The sequence below is a fragment of the Euleptes europaea genome, chromosome 3, assembly GCF_029931775.1.
Source record: "Euleptes europaea isolate rEulEur1 chromosome 3, rEulEur1.hap1, whole genome shotgun sequence".
NCBI lineage: Eukaryota > Metazoa > Chordata > Lepidosauria > Squamata > Sphaerodactylidae > Euleptes > Euleptes europaea.
In genome coordinates, this window is record NC_079314.1 from 111,562,331 (window position 1) to 111,576,553 (window position 14,223).

Consider the following 14,223-nt stretch of genomic DNA (forward strand, 5'->3'; position numbering starts at 1 on the left):
ATATTTTTTTTTGTGATATTGGTTCCTATTTGCTCTTATTTTCTATTGAGTTTCTAATTTGTCATTAATAGGACCATGTTGAGAACATTTTTGATTTAATCCCTTTCTTATACATTTTATTAATTTTATGTTGAGCATTAATTTGATGGTGTCAGATAGAGTAAAAGTACATTAATTAAAATAGTAAAGGGATTAATCCCGTCAGCAATAGTTTTTACAATTCAATTTTAGACGGAAGAAGGTGAGGGGGAAGTCAATTTATGGTTAATTTTTAAATTTTAAGTGTGTGTTTTTTTTAGTATTGTTAGTATTGGACATTGCTTTATATGTTAACATGTTAATTAAGAAAATAAAAACGATATTATTATAAAAGATAATGTTTTTAATGAGAGCCGGTGTGGAGTAGTAGTCCTAGAGCAGAGGTCCCCAACTTTTCTCAGCTTGTGGGTGCTTTTGGCATGGTGGCTGCCCCAGCTTACCATCAATTACACAGGGAAGATCCTTGTGCTGTGGGGGCAGCTGCTGCCAAGGCAGTATTTTTTAAAAATGGCACAGCCAATCAAACCTCCAGTGGCCAATCAGAAGGCTCGCTGGGCAAGAGCCCCACCGGCCTCACCCACTTAAAAAAAACCACTTGGCGGGCACCGGGATAGGTGTCGGTGGGCCCCATGGTGTACATGGGAACGATGTTGGGGACCCCTGTCCTAGAGTGTCATACTAGAATATGGAGACCCAGGTCCGAATCCCCACTCTGCCATCGAAGTTTGTTCAGTAATCTTGGACCAGTCACACACTCTCAGACTAATCTACCTCCCAGTTGTTGTGAGGATAAAATTGAGTTGGGGGGAATGTTGTAAGCCATGTCGGGTTTCCACTGAGGAGAAAAGTGGGATGTAAATGAAGTCAATAAATACATTTCTGTCATTTTTATAGTCAGTAGTAGACTTCATTCACAGTCATCGTCCATCAAGTCTCCAAACAAATCAAAGTTAAATTCATACATACATAATTAGGGTATAATAATATAATATACATAATAAAAATGGAGCAAAAATTGAAACTGGGGTAGTTTTTATAGTGTAAAAAAGCAATCACAACAGTTACTCTTAAAACTCACTGTGTTCTTTTGGAATTCAGTCTTCAAAGTTCCAGCGAGTATCCAATATTTTGTGGTTTTTCACACATAAATATTTGGGGTCCCTACAAGACAAAGTCTGCATTCACCAGCATGTATCAGTCTACATCCAACACATGGGGGAGAACCTCCACCAATGAATGTAGACATTCCCCTCGAGATTGTCAATACCGACCTGTGGATGTCAATCTTTAACCACGTTGTAGGTGTTCACTCTACCGTATTCAAGAGTGGGCCTTTGAACCTTGTTTGTAAAACTTGCCTGCCCCTTATACATGCAACAAAAAGGTATTTCACTCCCCTTTAGAATCATAGAGTTGGAAGGAACCACCAGGGTCATCTAGTCCAACACCCTGCACAGGGCAGGAAATTCACAACTACCTCCCCCCCCCACACCCCCAATTACCCCTACTCCATGCCCAGAAGATGGCCAAGGTGCCCTCCCTCTCATCATCTGCTTAAGGTCATAGAATCAGCATTGCTGACAGATGGCCATCTAACCTCTTCTTAAAAACCTCCAGGGAAGGAGAACTTACCGCCTCCCGAGGAAGCCTGTTCCATTGAGGAACCGCTCTAACTGTTAGAAAATTCTTCCTAATGTCTAGACGGAAACTCTTTTGATTTAATTTCATCCCGTTGGTTCTGGTCTGACCTTCTGGGTCTACAGAAAACATCTCGGCACCCTCCTCTATATGACAGCCCTTCAAGTACTTGAAGATGGTTATCATATCACCTCTCGGTCTTCTCCTCTTCAAGGTAAACATACCCAGCTCCTTCAACCTTTCCTCATAGACCTTGGTCTCCACACCCCTTAGCATCTTTGTTGCCCTCCTCTGGACACTTTCCAGCTTATCTACATCTTTCTTAAATTGCTGTGCCCAAAACTGAACACAGTACTCTAGGTGTTTTATGAAACTTGAAAAGACAGTTTGCAAACTCAATTCTAGCCATGGTTGCAAGCTGTGATTCCCCCCCCCCCTTTGTTAGAAAACCCACTGATGCAGATATGGTGCCAGCCGTGGTTATCTGCCGTGGGAGAAAGAGGGTGGATTTTGCATTCCAGGCAAGAGGGAAGAAAGTCTTCTGAACTCCTAACCTTCGTTTGGGCAGCAGTATCTGCTCCAGGCCTGGATATGGGACACCGAGCCATGCTTTATGTAACCAGGGCATCCGTTGAATGGATGGTCCATGCTTTCCAACGTGAACTTTATGTAACATATCTCCATAAGCTGTTTCACGTGGAGCACAACAAAGGACATCTAACAATCCTTTCTTTGTTTTCTGCAATTGGAATGATCTTGCATTCTTCATTCAAGCTGGGGAGGGGCACAGAGAGAGAGAGAGAGAAAAGTTAAGAAATTAAATGCATCCTAGAACTTATGAAACGATCTAAAGTGGAGCTGACGCGCTCCCCCAGAGGGAACATTTAGCTATAGGAGCAAGTGCCAACAGAGAGCCTCTTTTAAGAGTATTTGAAAAGCAAGGGACGCGGAATTGATTTAGAGGTTGTATTTAAAAGAAATAAGCTAAAAACATCCTTCCCCGGTACAATGGAAAGCACTTGAGCACAGTACCATCCAGCAAAAATCTATTAAAAGTCGGGAGAGAATAATCCATGTGATGGGGGGGGGAGAGGGGGCAGAAAAAGAATCTCGGTTCAGAATGGAATGGCAAAACCCCTTTCCTATCGACGTGCTGTTTCCTGGCAAGCTGTGCCGTTAGGTAATACCTTAATTTACGCTTACTGTTCCCCTAATAAAAAAAAAAGCCCCCTGTAGGGATAAAACAAGTTTTGTTTAGAAATGAGGAGGTAGAACTGGAGGCTGGAGATAGAGAAAAGAGAGGGGAATGGGTGGTTTGAAATTAAAGCTTCTTTCCCTGGCTATCGCTGTTAAAGAGTGGAAAATGATTGACCCCTGATTCCAGGAAAACCGGTTGGGATGATGCTCCGGGAGGCAGTAGCTGTAAATGAGGCCTCAGAAAGTGTTTCACGACCAAGGTCGGGTCATACGGGAGTTATTATTTTCCGCATCCTTACATTCAGTGGGAGAGCCAGCATGGTATAGTGGTTAAGAGTTGTGGACTCTAATCTGAAGAACCGGGTTTGATTCCCCACTCCTCCACCTGAGTGGCAGACTCTAATCTGGTTGGTTTCCCCACTCCTACACATGAAGCCTGCTGGGTGACCTTGGGCTAGTCACAGTTCTCTGAACTCTCTCAGCCTCACCTGCTTCACAAGGTGTCTGTTGAGGGTAAAGGAAGGGAAGGGGATGGTAAGGTGGTTTGATTCTCCTTAAAAAGGTAGAGAAAGTCGGCATATAAAAACCAGCTCTTCTTCTTCTTGAGCAATTTGGAGCGGAGAGGAAGATGGTCTCCTTCCTGCCCCATGGCGAGAGGACAGCTTGCCTAATAAAATCTCCGTGGAACATTTATGAGAACTGATAGAAACCTAACTTATTTCAGGACCTTAAGACAAGGGTGCCCTGACCTGGATGGCCCAGGCTAGCCCGATCTTATCACTTCTCAGAAGCTAAGCAGGGTCAGCCCTGGTCAGTATTTGGATGGGAGACCACCAAGGAATACCTGGGCTGCTTTGCAGAAGCAGGCAATGGCAAACCTCTTCTGAATGTCTCTTCCCTTGAAACCCCATACGGAGTCGCCGTAAGTTGCCTGCGAATTGATGACAAAAGAAGAGACGAGGGTCCCCAACTTTTTTGGAATTCTGATGCAGGGTGGTGGACCCAATAACAAAATAGCTGCTGCAGGCAGCGGAGCCAACCGAAAATGTCAGGGTGTGAGGCTAGGCATGAGTCAAATAGTAACTCTTCAGCATTTCAGGCAGAAGCTTTGCTTAACAGGATGCCTTTTTAAATTAGCATGTTTTTAAAAGTATTTTCTTGCTTATGTAGAGCTTCCCTTCAGTCGCTCAGTGGAGATCCTTCTGTTGTGGTGGCAGCTGCTACCAAAACAATGTGTTTTTTTTTTAAATCCGCACAGCCAATCAGGTCTCCAATGGCCAATCAAAAGCCATGCTGCGTAAAAAAAAAAAAAAAACTAGCCTTGTGTTTGTTGAATTTGTTGAAATGTTTATATCCCGAGGTCGGTAAAACCCTGCTGGGGGTAAAGTGTAGACAACTGGGAAAGGCAATGGCAAACCACCCCATAAACATAGTCTGCCTAGTAAACGTCGGGCAGTGACATCCCCCCATGGGTCAGTAATAACCCGGTGCTTGCACAGGAGAATACCTTTACCTTTTACTCCTGTCTTTCCGTATTTTTGATAATGTCAAAAAGAGCCTTTTTCCATCGACGCAAAAAACCAGAGCGCATAAGGCATTGCCAATATGACGTGAATTTCTTTTTAAGCAAACGGCTTTCTCCACTTCTCTGTTTCCCCTCCCCTTGGAAGATATACACGATAAATAAAACAATAATTTTGGAAATCATAATTTGTAAATGGGATTGTCGCTTTAATTCCACAGATTTAGGTACTGCTCTGCACAGGTCACTTCAGGAATGAGAAGGCACAGTAAAGTAACCTGCTTTCCTCTGCTCTGTTGATATTCGTGATGGTTATCTTGATCTTGGGATGTATCCCAGCGATTTGGCAGAAGATCTAACCACGGTGTCAAAAGATTTGCAGTATTGCAAAAATCCTGCAGTATCAGAATTCTTTTGCAGCTGCTAGCAGAGAGCAAATGTCCCTATATAGTGTCTTTCTCAGCCATTTCACGGTTTTTTCCTTTTATGCTCTTAGTTTCGTAGACTCATTTGCCAAGTTGTGTGGTTCGTACATGCAATGTATATGTATCATATATGCATCATACTTTGTGCAGATTTATTGACAAACTAATACCATTGGGGGAATGTGCACATTTTATGGAAGGAAAATCTATGTGAGGTAAAAGAAAATGACATTAAAATAAAGAATTGTGAGTTTGCTTCACTGCGGATTTTGCTGGTTGATAGAGCAGGAATAAGAAATTCGAAATCGTGTGTAATTTGCTATGGACATAAGACCTACTGGATTTGAGAAGTAAAGGGTTATCTGTTAACAGATGTGAGGAATTAGAGATCCAGTTCGCTTTTCTAGAACTCTTTGAAACCTAAGGTTAATTACGCAAGGGGAGAGAAATGATGGTCACTTAAATATGGAAGTTCTTAAGTTGAATAAATATAGAATTTTTGGATCTGGCGTCAGATGCCATAAGATATATTGTAGAACGCACTCTAAGCTACTCAGTTTCTTAAACAATGATGCTGTAAGAATTGTGATTCCTTTCGTTTGATGTGTTCAGGTATCCTACAGGCTGTTTGAGGACATGGGTCTATTTGAAACCTTCAAAATTCCTGTGAGAGAATTTATGAACTACTTCCATGCCCTGGAGTGTGGATACCGAGAGATTCCGTGTAAGTACAACAGCCGATTGGCCAATAAAATATATCCGGACTTTCCTCAAAGAACGAGCACCCAAGGCTACTGGCAGCCAAAAAGAATAAAGTATTACAAGACCATAAGGCGCGCTATAAAAAATACCAAAATAACATGCAGCATACGCACAATAAATCTCAGAAAATACCAACATAAACCAGACTGTATGTAGCAAAACATTTCAGACTGTTAACCCATGAAAAGGCTGCCATCCCCTCCCCACAACAGACACCCTGTGAGGTAGGTGGGGCTGAGAGAGCCCTAAGAGAGCTGTGACTAGCCCAAGGTCACCCAGCTGGCTTTATGTGGAGGAGTGGGGAAACCAACCCGGTTCACCCGATTAGCCTCCGCCGCTCAGGTGGAGGAGCGGGGAATCAAACCCGGTTCTCCAGATCACAGTCCACCGCTCCAAAACCACCGCTCCAAACCACTACACCTGGCTTCCTATTTCAGTGGTCGACGTGCGCGCTTCCTTTCACTTCCACGTTAAGCCAATCTTCAAGATTTTTTGCTTTAGGAAGTCGGCGTCCAGATATTTCAACCCATCCTAGTTTTGTCGAAGGCTTTCGCGGTCAGAGTTCATTGGTTCTTGTAGGTTATCCGGGCTGTGTGACCGTGGTCTAACCAGCCCGGATGACCTACAAGAACCATCCTAGTTTGTTTCTTGCCCACCAACCGAGATCCTAAACCGAAATGAAACCATGGTGCAGAATCCTTATTTGGACGCACGGAACAAACTCTGATTGCTTGAAGGGCCCACGTGTGACCATCACAACAAATGGACGTTATATTCAGTCTGTTCCTAAGACTAGAGGGAAGGAGGGAACGTGTGCAGTGAACAAGAAACGGCAGACCAGTTAGTTTGACGTTGAGTCTGTCTCACGTTGGCCTTAAGGAAGAGAGAGCTTCATAGTAACACTGTACTCTGGTTCTGTTCTAAAACAGAGTTTATCTGCCGTCTGTATGAAATCTGGAAAGAGGGACCGTCCTGTCAATCTCAGTCACGAAGAAGGGTCATCTGGGAGTCTTACCTCACCAACCTTTTAGGAAAAAATAATGCCAGCAAATATGTTGACAGGGCTGAAGAAAGCTTATTAATGGAACAAGATAATTCACCGTGAGCAGCCGTGTCTGCAGTAGTAGAAAAGGGCAAGAGTCCAGTAGCACCTTAAAGACTAACAAAGACTAACAAGAATATTTTCTGGTAGGCTATGAGCTTTCGTGAGCCAAGAAGTGAGCCAAGAAGAAGCGAGCTGTGGCTCACGAAAGCTCATACCCTACCAGAAAATATTTTTGTTAGTCTTTAAGGTGCTACTGGACTCTTGCCCTTTTCTACTAATGGAACAAGAGCACAGGAGAGCCAGCGTGGTGCAATGGTTAAGAGCGGCCGACTCTAATCTGGTGAACCGGGTTGGTTTCCCCCCTCCTGCACATGAAGCCACCTGGGTGACCATGGGCTAGTCACAGTTCTCTCAGAACTCTCTCAGCCCCACCTACTTCACGAGGTGTCTGTTGTGGGGAGATGAAGGGAAGGAGATTGTAAACCAGCCTGATTCTCCTTAAACAATAAAGCTGGCATATAAAAAACAACTGTTCTTCTTCTAATGGGGTTTGATTTTTTTACATAAAAAGTGGTTTAAGAAATAACCGATGAGGTGGCTGAAATGCTGAAGAGATCTATGTTCAGAATCTTTCCTCGGCCAGCACAGTCGTAGGGGTGGAGGCAGCGGATCCAGTAGTCTAATGGGGCACTTTCCCCTGCTGCAGGGTCCCTCCTTCTGACACAAGAGGGACCTCTTGAGTCAGGTAAAGATTCCTTGCTGCAGGTCGAAGCATTGCTTTTAGCAGAACAGAGCAGCAACATGTCAACTTATAAACGTGGTCAAAGAAGTGGACCACAAGAGCCGTGCCATTTCTCCCTACTCCCCCCCCCCCCAGCTGTTACTTTCTCGGTGTGCTACTGAAATAATCATGCAGGTATGTAGTTTCAGAGGATAGCCATGTTGGCCTGCAGTGGAAGAGCTAGAGTTGAGTTCAGCAGCACCGTAGAAACCAATATCGAGAATCTAATCTGGAGAACTGGGTTTGATTCCCCACTCCTCCACATGAGCGGCGGATGCTAATCTGGTGAACCGGGTTGGTTTCCCCACTCCTGCTCATGAAGTCAGCTGGGTGACCTTGAGCTAGTCACCGGTCTCTTAGAGTTCTCTCAGCCCCACCTACCTCACAGGGTGTCTGTTGTGGGGAGGGGAAGGGGAGGTGATTGTAAGCTGGTTTATTCTTTCTTAAGTGGTAGAGAAAGTCAGCATATAAAAACCAACTCCTACTCCTACTCCTCCTCCTCCTCCTCTTCTTCTTCTTCTTCTTCTTCTTCTTCTTCTTCTTCTTCTTCTCCTCTCCCTTCGTCAGATACCTGATGAAGGGAGCTTTGACTCTCAAAAGCTTGTACCCAAAAAAATCTTGTTGGTCTCTAAGATGCAGCTGTGTGCAGCTATACAATGCTCATTGGACAACCCCCCCCCCAAAGGTGTCCATCCCACATCTCAGCTGTTCAGCTTTGCTCTTAGGCAAGTGTTGAGGCAAGACTAAGTGATTGTTCTCCCGTGTGTCCAGCAGATGGTGCTGTTGGGCCCTCCAGAAGTAACCATCTTGTGTCTTCTTAGACCACAACCGGATCCATGCCACTGACGTTCTCCATGCAGTTTGGTACCTTTCAACCCAGCCTATACCCGGACTCCCAACTATGATTAATGACCATGGGTCAGCAAGTGATTCAGGTACTTGTATTGGTACTCCTCTTAGACCTTTATTGGCCAAGGGTAAGTTGATTAGGGCTTTACTGACCCCCCAGTAAATCGAACGGATTTGCGCTTGGCTGGAAACTGGACACTTCAGAGGGGTGCGCACAGGTCTTCAGAGGAGGAAAAGAAATTTCACAGGTCGTCTGCTTCAGTCTTCCCATTCAGACACTGGGGGTAACTAAACTCCCCTGGAAAATGTCGTAACAAAGAGGCAGGGAAAAGGTTGTAAACAACCCTATTGGTCCACGCAAAATCCAAAAAAGACCAAAATCTGTAGAAATACCTTCTATTAGGACCAATCAAGCCAGCAAAAAACACAAGAGCGAGCTTTCAAGCTCTTCATTGGGCTAGATATTGCAAAATTTTAAAAGATAGAGGGATTCGGAGCAGATTTTCCAAACCGTGCGTTGGTACAGCTTGATCTTACAAGCAGCCTCTGTTAAAGGCACGCAGCTGGTGTTAGATCACGATGGGTAGCCATGTAAGCCTGCCTGTCTATAGCAGTAGAAAAGAGTAAGAGTCCAGTAGCACCTTAAAGACTAACAAAATTTCTGGCAGGGTATGAGATTTTGTGAGCCACAGCTCACTTCTTCAGATACCAGCTCCTACCCTGCCAGAAAATTTGTTCGTCTTTAAGGTGCTACTGGGCTCTTGCTCTTTACTGCTGCTGGTGTTAGGTTGCAGCACATCCTGTGGGAAGGGACCACATTTGATGGCTTCCGTTGTTTGCCCCCTCTTTGTAACCAGATCACGTGAGCATTGGGGTAGATATTCATGTGACAAATTCGGTGTGTCATGAGTGTGGGCTCGCTCATTTCCCCCAGCTGCTCAGCCAGGTATACAACTAGCATACTGGGACTGTGCATGAACCAGCCCTTTTAGATTGAATATTAAGGGAGAAATTCGCCCAGGCCAGGAGTTTGGAGAATGGGAGGGATCACTTACACCATGACCACTGTGGTCGTCATCTTTAGAGAGTCTGCTTTGGGGTGCCCCAGAGAGGGCCTTCTTGGTCATGGCACCACAGCTCTGGAACTCTCTCCCCAGGGCGATTTGTCTGTCCCCTTGGGATGCCATCATGGGTGGAGACTTTTTTCAAATTCCATTTGGCGTTTCCTCCGTGATCACTCCTTCCTGACCAATATTTGAGTTGCTGTTTATATGTCTTTGTACATATTTTAATTCTGTTTTTAATTTGTTTTAATGATGTGTGTTTTGGAGAGGGGGTTGCTTTTAATGGCTTTAAGATGTGATTTTATCATTCACGTTTTAAATTGCGAGCTGCCTTGGTGGCCGCCTTGGTGGGGTATAAATTTTATAAATAAAACAGTAATTATTATGAAAATGGTGAAATCGCCAGCAGTGGACGTTAGAAGGCCTTGACGGGGGTGCTCTATGAATCCTGCCTCAGTCCTCGGTATTACGGCGGGTAGTCCTTTAAGACTTTCAGCAATGGAACGGCTTCTGATGAAGCTGGATTCCCAAGCGATGCTGCTATATTGTCTGCTCCCCTTGCTGTGGTTGTTTTATCTGCAATTAAAACCCATGTGGGTGAGCAGTCTCCTATTTCCATACTGCCTGGCTAGACGGGGGCCCCTGATCGGGCAGAAAGATGGGATAGAAGTATTGTTAACTAAATATGTAATAGAAATGCGAGAAAGTAGCAGTTTTGTAACCATGATAGCTGTGAATCTGGTCCAAGTCCCATTGAAATACAAGGTTGTTTTATGCAGGGCTGAGAGAGCTGAAGCGAAATTTCTCCTCTTTTCCAGTCTACGTTCATAACCAAGTCTCGGCAAACGGATGGACAAAAAAAGAAATTATTCTTTTCGCAGCGAGCTATTTTAAGCAGAGGCTAGATAGCCATCTGTCAGCAATGCTGATTCCATGACCTTAGGCATACCATGAGAGACAGGGCAGGAAGGTTTGCCTCAGTGTTTGGCCCTCATAGCCCTTTCTTGCATGCCCAGGGTAGTGCCGATCGCCACTTTGGGGTCAGGAAGTAATTTTCCTCCAGGCCAGATTGGCCAGGGATCCTGGAGGGTTTTTTCCCTATCTTCTGGGCATGGAGTAGGGGTTACTGGGGTGTGTGTGGGGGGGAGAGATAGTTGTGAATTTCCTGCATTGTGCAGGGGATTGGACTAGATGACCCTGGTAGTCCCTTCCAACTCTATGATTCTATGATTAACATGAGAAATTAACTGTTAGAGGATGTAGGGATGGTCACGGGAAGCTTTAAAAGGGGATTAGATTCATGGAGGGTAGGTCTAACAGTGGCTACTAGCCATGGGTGACTAAAAGGAACCCTCTACATTCAGAGGTGGTAAACCTCTGAATACCAGTGCCAGGAGGCAACATCAGGGGAAGGGCCTCGGCCTCTATGCCCTGTTGTTGGACCTCCAGAGGAATTGATTGGCCACTCTGTGAGTTAAAATGCTGGACTAGATGGACCACTGATCTGATCCAGCAGGGCTCTTCTGATGTTCTTATGAAGGCTTCGACATCTATTCCCTGTTTTTGGACCTCCAAAGAAATTGGTTGGCCACTGTGTGAGACAGGATGCTGGACTAGATGGACCAGTCTGATCCAGCAGGGCTCTTCTGATGTTCTTATGAAGGCTGCAGCCTCAATGCCCTGTTTTTGGACCTCCAGAGGAACTGGTTGGCCACTGTGTGAGACAGGATGCTGGACTAGATGGACCAGTCTGATCCAGCAGGGCTCTTCTGTTGTTCTTGTGAAGGCTTTGGCCTCTATGCCCTGTTTTTGGACCTCCAGAGAAACTGGTTGGCCACTGTGTGAGACAGGATGCTGGACTAGATGGACCACTGATGTGATCCATCAGGGGCTCTTCTGATGCTTTTGTTTTGGTTTGTGCCCAGATTCTGACAGCGGGATCACTCATGGTCACTTGGGCTACGTGCTTTCAAAAACGTATTCACCGACCGACGACAGCTACGGCTGCTTGGCCGGCAACATCCCTTCCCTTGAACTGATGGCCCTTTATGTAGCTGCTGCCATGCATGATTATGACCACCCGGGAAGAACCAACGCCTTCTTGGTGGCAACCAGCGCTCCTCAGGTAAGCAGGGCTGGCTTCACCAGCTCCCTCCAGCCTGACCCACCAAGCGGAATGGAATGACCCAGTGTTGCACAGGGGACTACCTTTACCTTACTGCTGTACATGTTATAATATGTATTGGTGTGCATTATAAGCAATGTTATTAGACCACTGATGAAGGCCCGGAAGCCGAAACACGTTTGGATTGTGGTTTCAGTTTATGAAACTGTCTTAGTTGCCAGTGTGCTTTTTTTAAATATAAGTGTTAATGTTTTTAATACAGATATCCGCGCCTTAAAATAAATATATTTCTGTTCTTAATTGAGTCTTTTCCCACCCAACCTTTGGGTACCCAGCTTTGGTTTCTGGGGGGTCTTTCCTTCCCCCTTTTGTTTTTTTGTCTGCCTCCTGGGACAGCCATTTTCTTGCTGTGCCCACTATGCTGTGTCAGAATTCCAGACATGCTCGCAGGCCCCAAAAAGTTGAAGACGCCTGTTCTAGACCCTTAAGCTTCCAAACATGAGTATTAAAGTTTATAGGTAAATGTCTGGTGAAATCTCAGAAGTGCGGGGGTGGGATTTTTTGGAGGCTAAGCAGAATTTGGGCCTTCACATACACATCACTCTTAGTCCATTCCAAACGGCAACAGAAGCAAAATAAACCAGTCTGTAAAAATGTGCTTAGTTTGCATGATGTTTACAGACAGGGGCAGACTGGCCATTTAACCTGCAGGGAAGTTTCCCAGTGGGCCATTGTTAGGGTTGCCAACATCCAGGTGGTGGCAGGAGATCTCCTGCTATTATAACTGATCTCCAGCCGATAGAGATCAGGTCACCTGGAGAAAATGGCCACTTTGGCAATTGTACTCTATGGCATTGAAGTCCCCTCCCCAAAACCCGCCCTCCTCAGGCTCCGCCCCAAAAACCTCCCGCCAGTTGTGAAGAGGGACCTGGCAACCCTAGCCATTGTCCTAGAGGGCGGCTGATATGCAGGAGCAAGCCTAACCAAGCTCCAGCAACTCTGCCGGAGTCTTGGGGGCCACTCAGACCCTGCATTGGTAAAGGTAACTGGTGTCAGTTCACCATCTTTCCCTAAACTGCTGCTAGTTTTAAGGAGAAAGCATTGACTTCTTTTACTTTCGGTCCAAGATAACCACAGCCCTACTTAAAACATTTTGGAAACCATCCAAAACAGCTGTTTTTTTTTAAAAGGGGTCTTAGTAGACCCAACACTGAACATGAGTCAGCAGTGTGATGCGATAACTAAAAAGGCAAATGCAGTCTTGGGCAGCATCAACAGAAGTATAGTGTCCAGATCACGCATCGCTTTACTCCGCTCTGGTTAGACCTCAACTAGAGTACTGTGTTCAGTTTTGGGCACCACAATTTAAGAAAGATGTAGACAAGCTGGAACGTGTCCAGAGGAGGGCAACAAAGATGGTGAGGGGTCTGGAGACCAAGTCCTATGAGGAAAGGTTGAAGGAGCTGGGTATGTTTGGCCTGAGGAGGAGAAAACTCAGAGGGGATGTAAGTACTTGAAGGGCTGTCTTATAAAGTACTTGAAGGGCTGTCTTATAAAGGAGGGTGCCGAGTTGTTTTCTGTTGCCCAAAAAGGTCGGACCAGAACCAATGGGTTGAAATTAAATCAAAAGTGTTTCCGTCTAGACATTAGCAAGAATTTTCTAACAGTTAGAGCGGTTCCTCAGTGGAACAGGCTTCCTCGGGAGGTAGCAAGCTCTCCTTCCCTGGAAGTTTTTAAGAAGAGGTTAGATGGCCATCTATCAGCAATGCTGATTCTGTGACCTTGGGCAGATGATGAGAGGGAGGGCATCTTGGCCATCTTCTGGTCACTAGGGGTGTGAGGGGGGAGGTAGTTGTGAATTTCCTGCATTGTGCAGGGGGTTGGACTTGATGGCCCTGGTGGTCCCTTCCAACTCTATGATTCTAAAAAAAAAAAATCTTCCCCAGAAGTAATCTTGTTCTAATTGACTTTGTAGCATGCTATTAGGCATCTTTTACTAACTGTTTTTATTCTTTCTTTCTTTAGGCTGTTCTATACAACGACCGCTCTGTTTTGGAGAACCACCATGCCGCCGCCGCCTGGAACCTCTTCATGTCCAGACCAGAATACAACTTCTTGGTCAACCTCGATCACATGGAGTTCAAGCACTTTCGATTCCTTGTCATCGAGGCCATTTTGGCCACTGATCTGAAGAAACACTTTGACTTTGTAGCTAAATTCAATGCCAAGGTAAACTTGATTTCCCAAGTGTCTTTAGGTGCCAGATCTTTGTAGCCAGGGCTTGGAAACCTAGGAGAAAAATAGTAGCCCTACCACTTGTTGGGACAACTGCAACAAAAAACAGGGAGTGTTATGAGCACATGAACACATGAAGCTGTCTTCTACTGAATCAGACCCTCGATCCATCAAAGTCAGTATTACATAAGAAAAGCCCTGCTGGTTAAGACCAAGGCCCATCAAGTCCAGCAGTCTGCTCACACAGAGTATTGTTTACTCTGACCGGCAGTGGCTCTCCAGGGTCTCAGGCAGGGGTCTTTCACATCACCTTCCTGCCTAGTCCCTTTCACTGGAGTTGCCGGAGACTGAACCTGGGACCTTCTGCATGCCAAGCAGATGCTCTGCCACTGAGCCACAGCCCCTCCCCATGGCCCTGTCTGAATGCCCTGTCTGAACGCCAAACAATCGTACAGATGCATTACCAGACTCCCCAGAGATGTAGAAGTAGAAGTAACCTTGGCTAATCCAGCTATGGTCAGGAACAGAATTTTCAGGGCTG

The 14,223-nt window shown here is 45.4% G+C and overlaps 1 protein-coding gene across 1 annotated transcript in view; it reads left to right on the forward strand.

Moving 5' to 3' along the window:
* The window catches only part of PDE3A (phosphodiesterase 3A), a 316,228-nt gene that overhangs the window by 289,652 nt on the left and 12,353 nt on the right, over positions 1-14,223 (forward strand). Inside the window, exons 10-13 of the mRNA XM_056847355.1 lie at positions 5,434-5,545; positions 8,231-8,344; positions 11,248-11,447; positions 13,473-13,676. Coding sequence (XP_056703333.1) covers positions 5,434-5,545; positions 8,231-8,344; positions 11,248-11,447; positions 13,473-13,676 — 630 coding nt within the window. The remainder of the gene's footprint in view (positions 1-5,433; positions 5,546-8,230; positions 8,345-11,247; positions 11,448-13,472; positions 13,677-14,223) is intronic.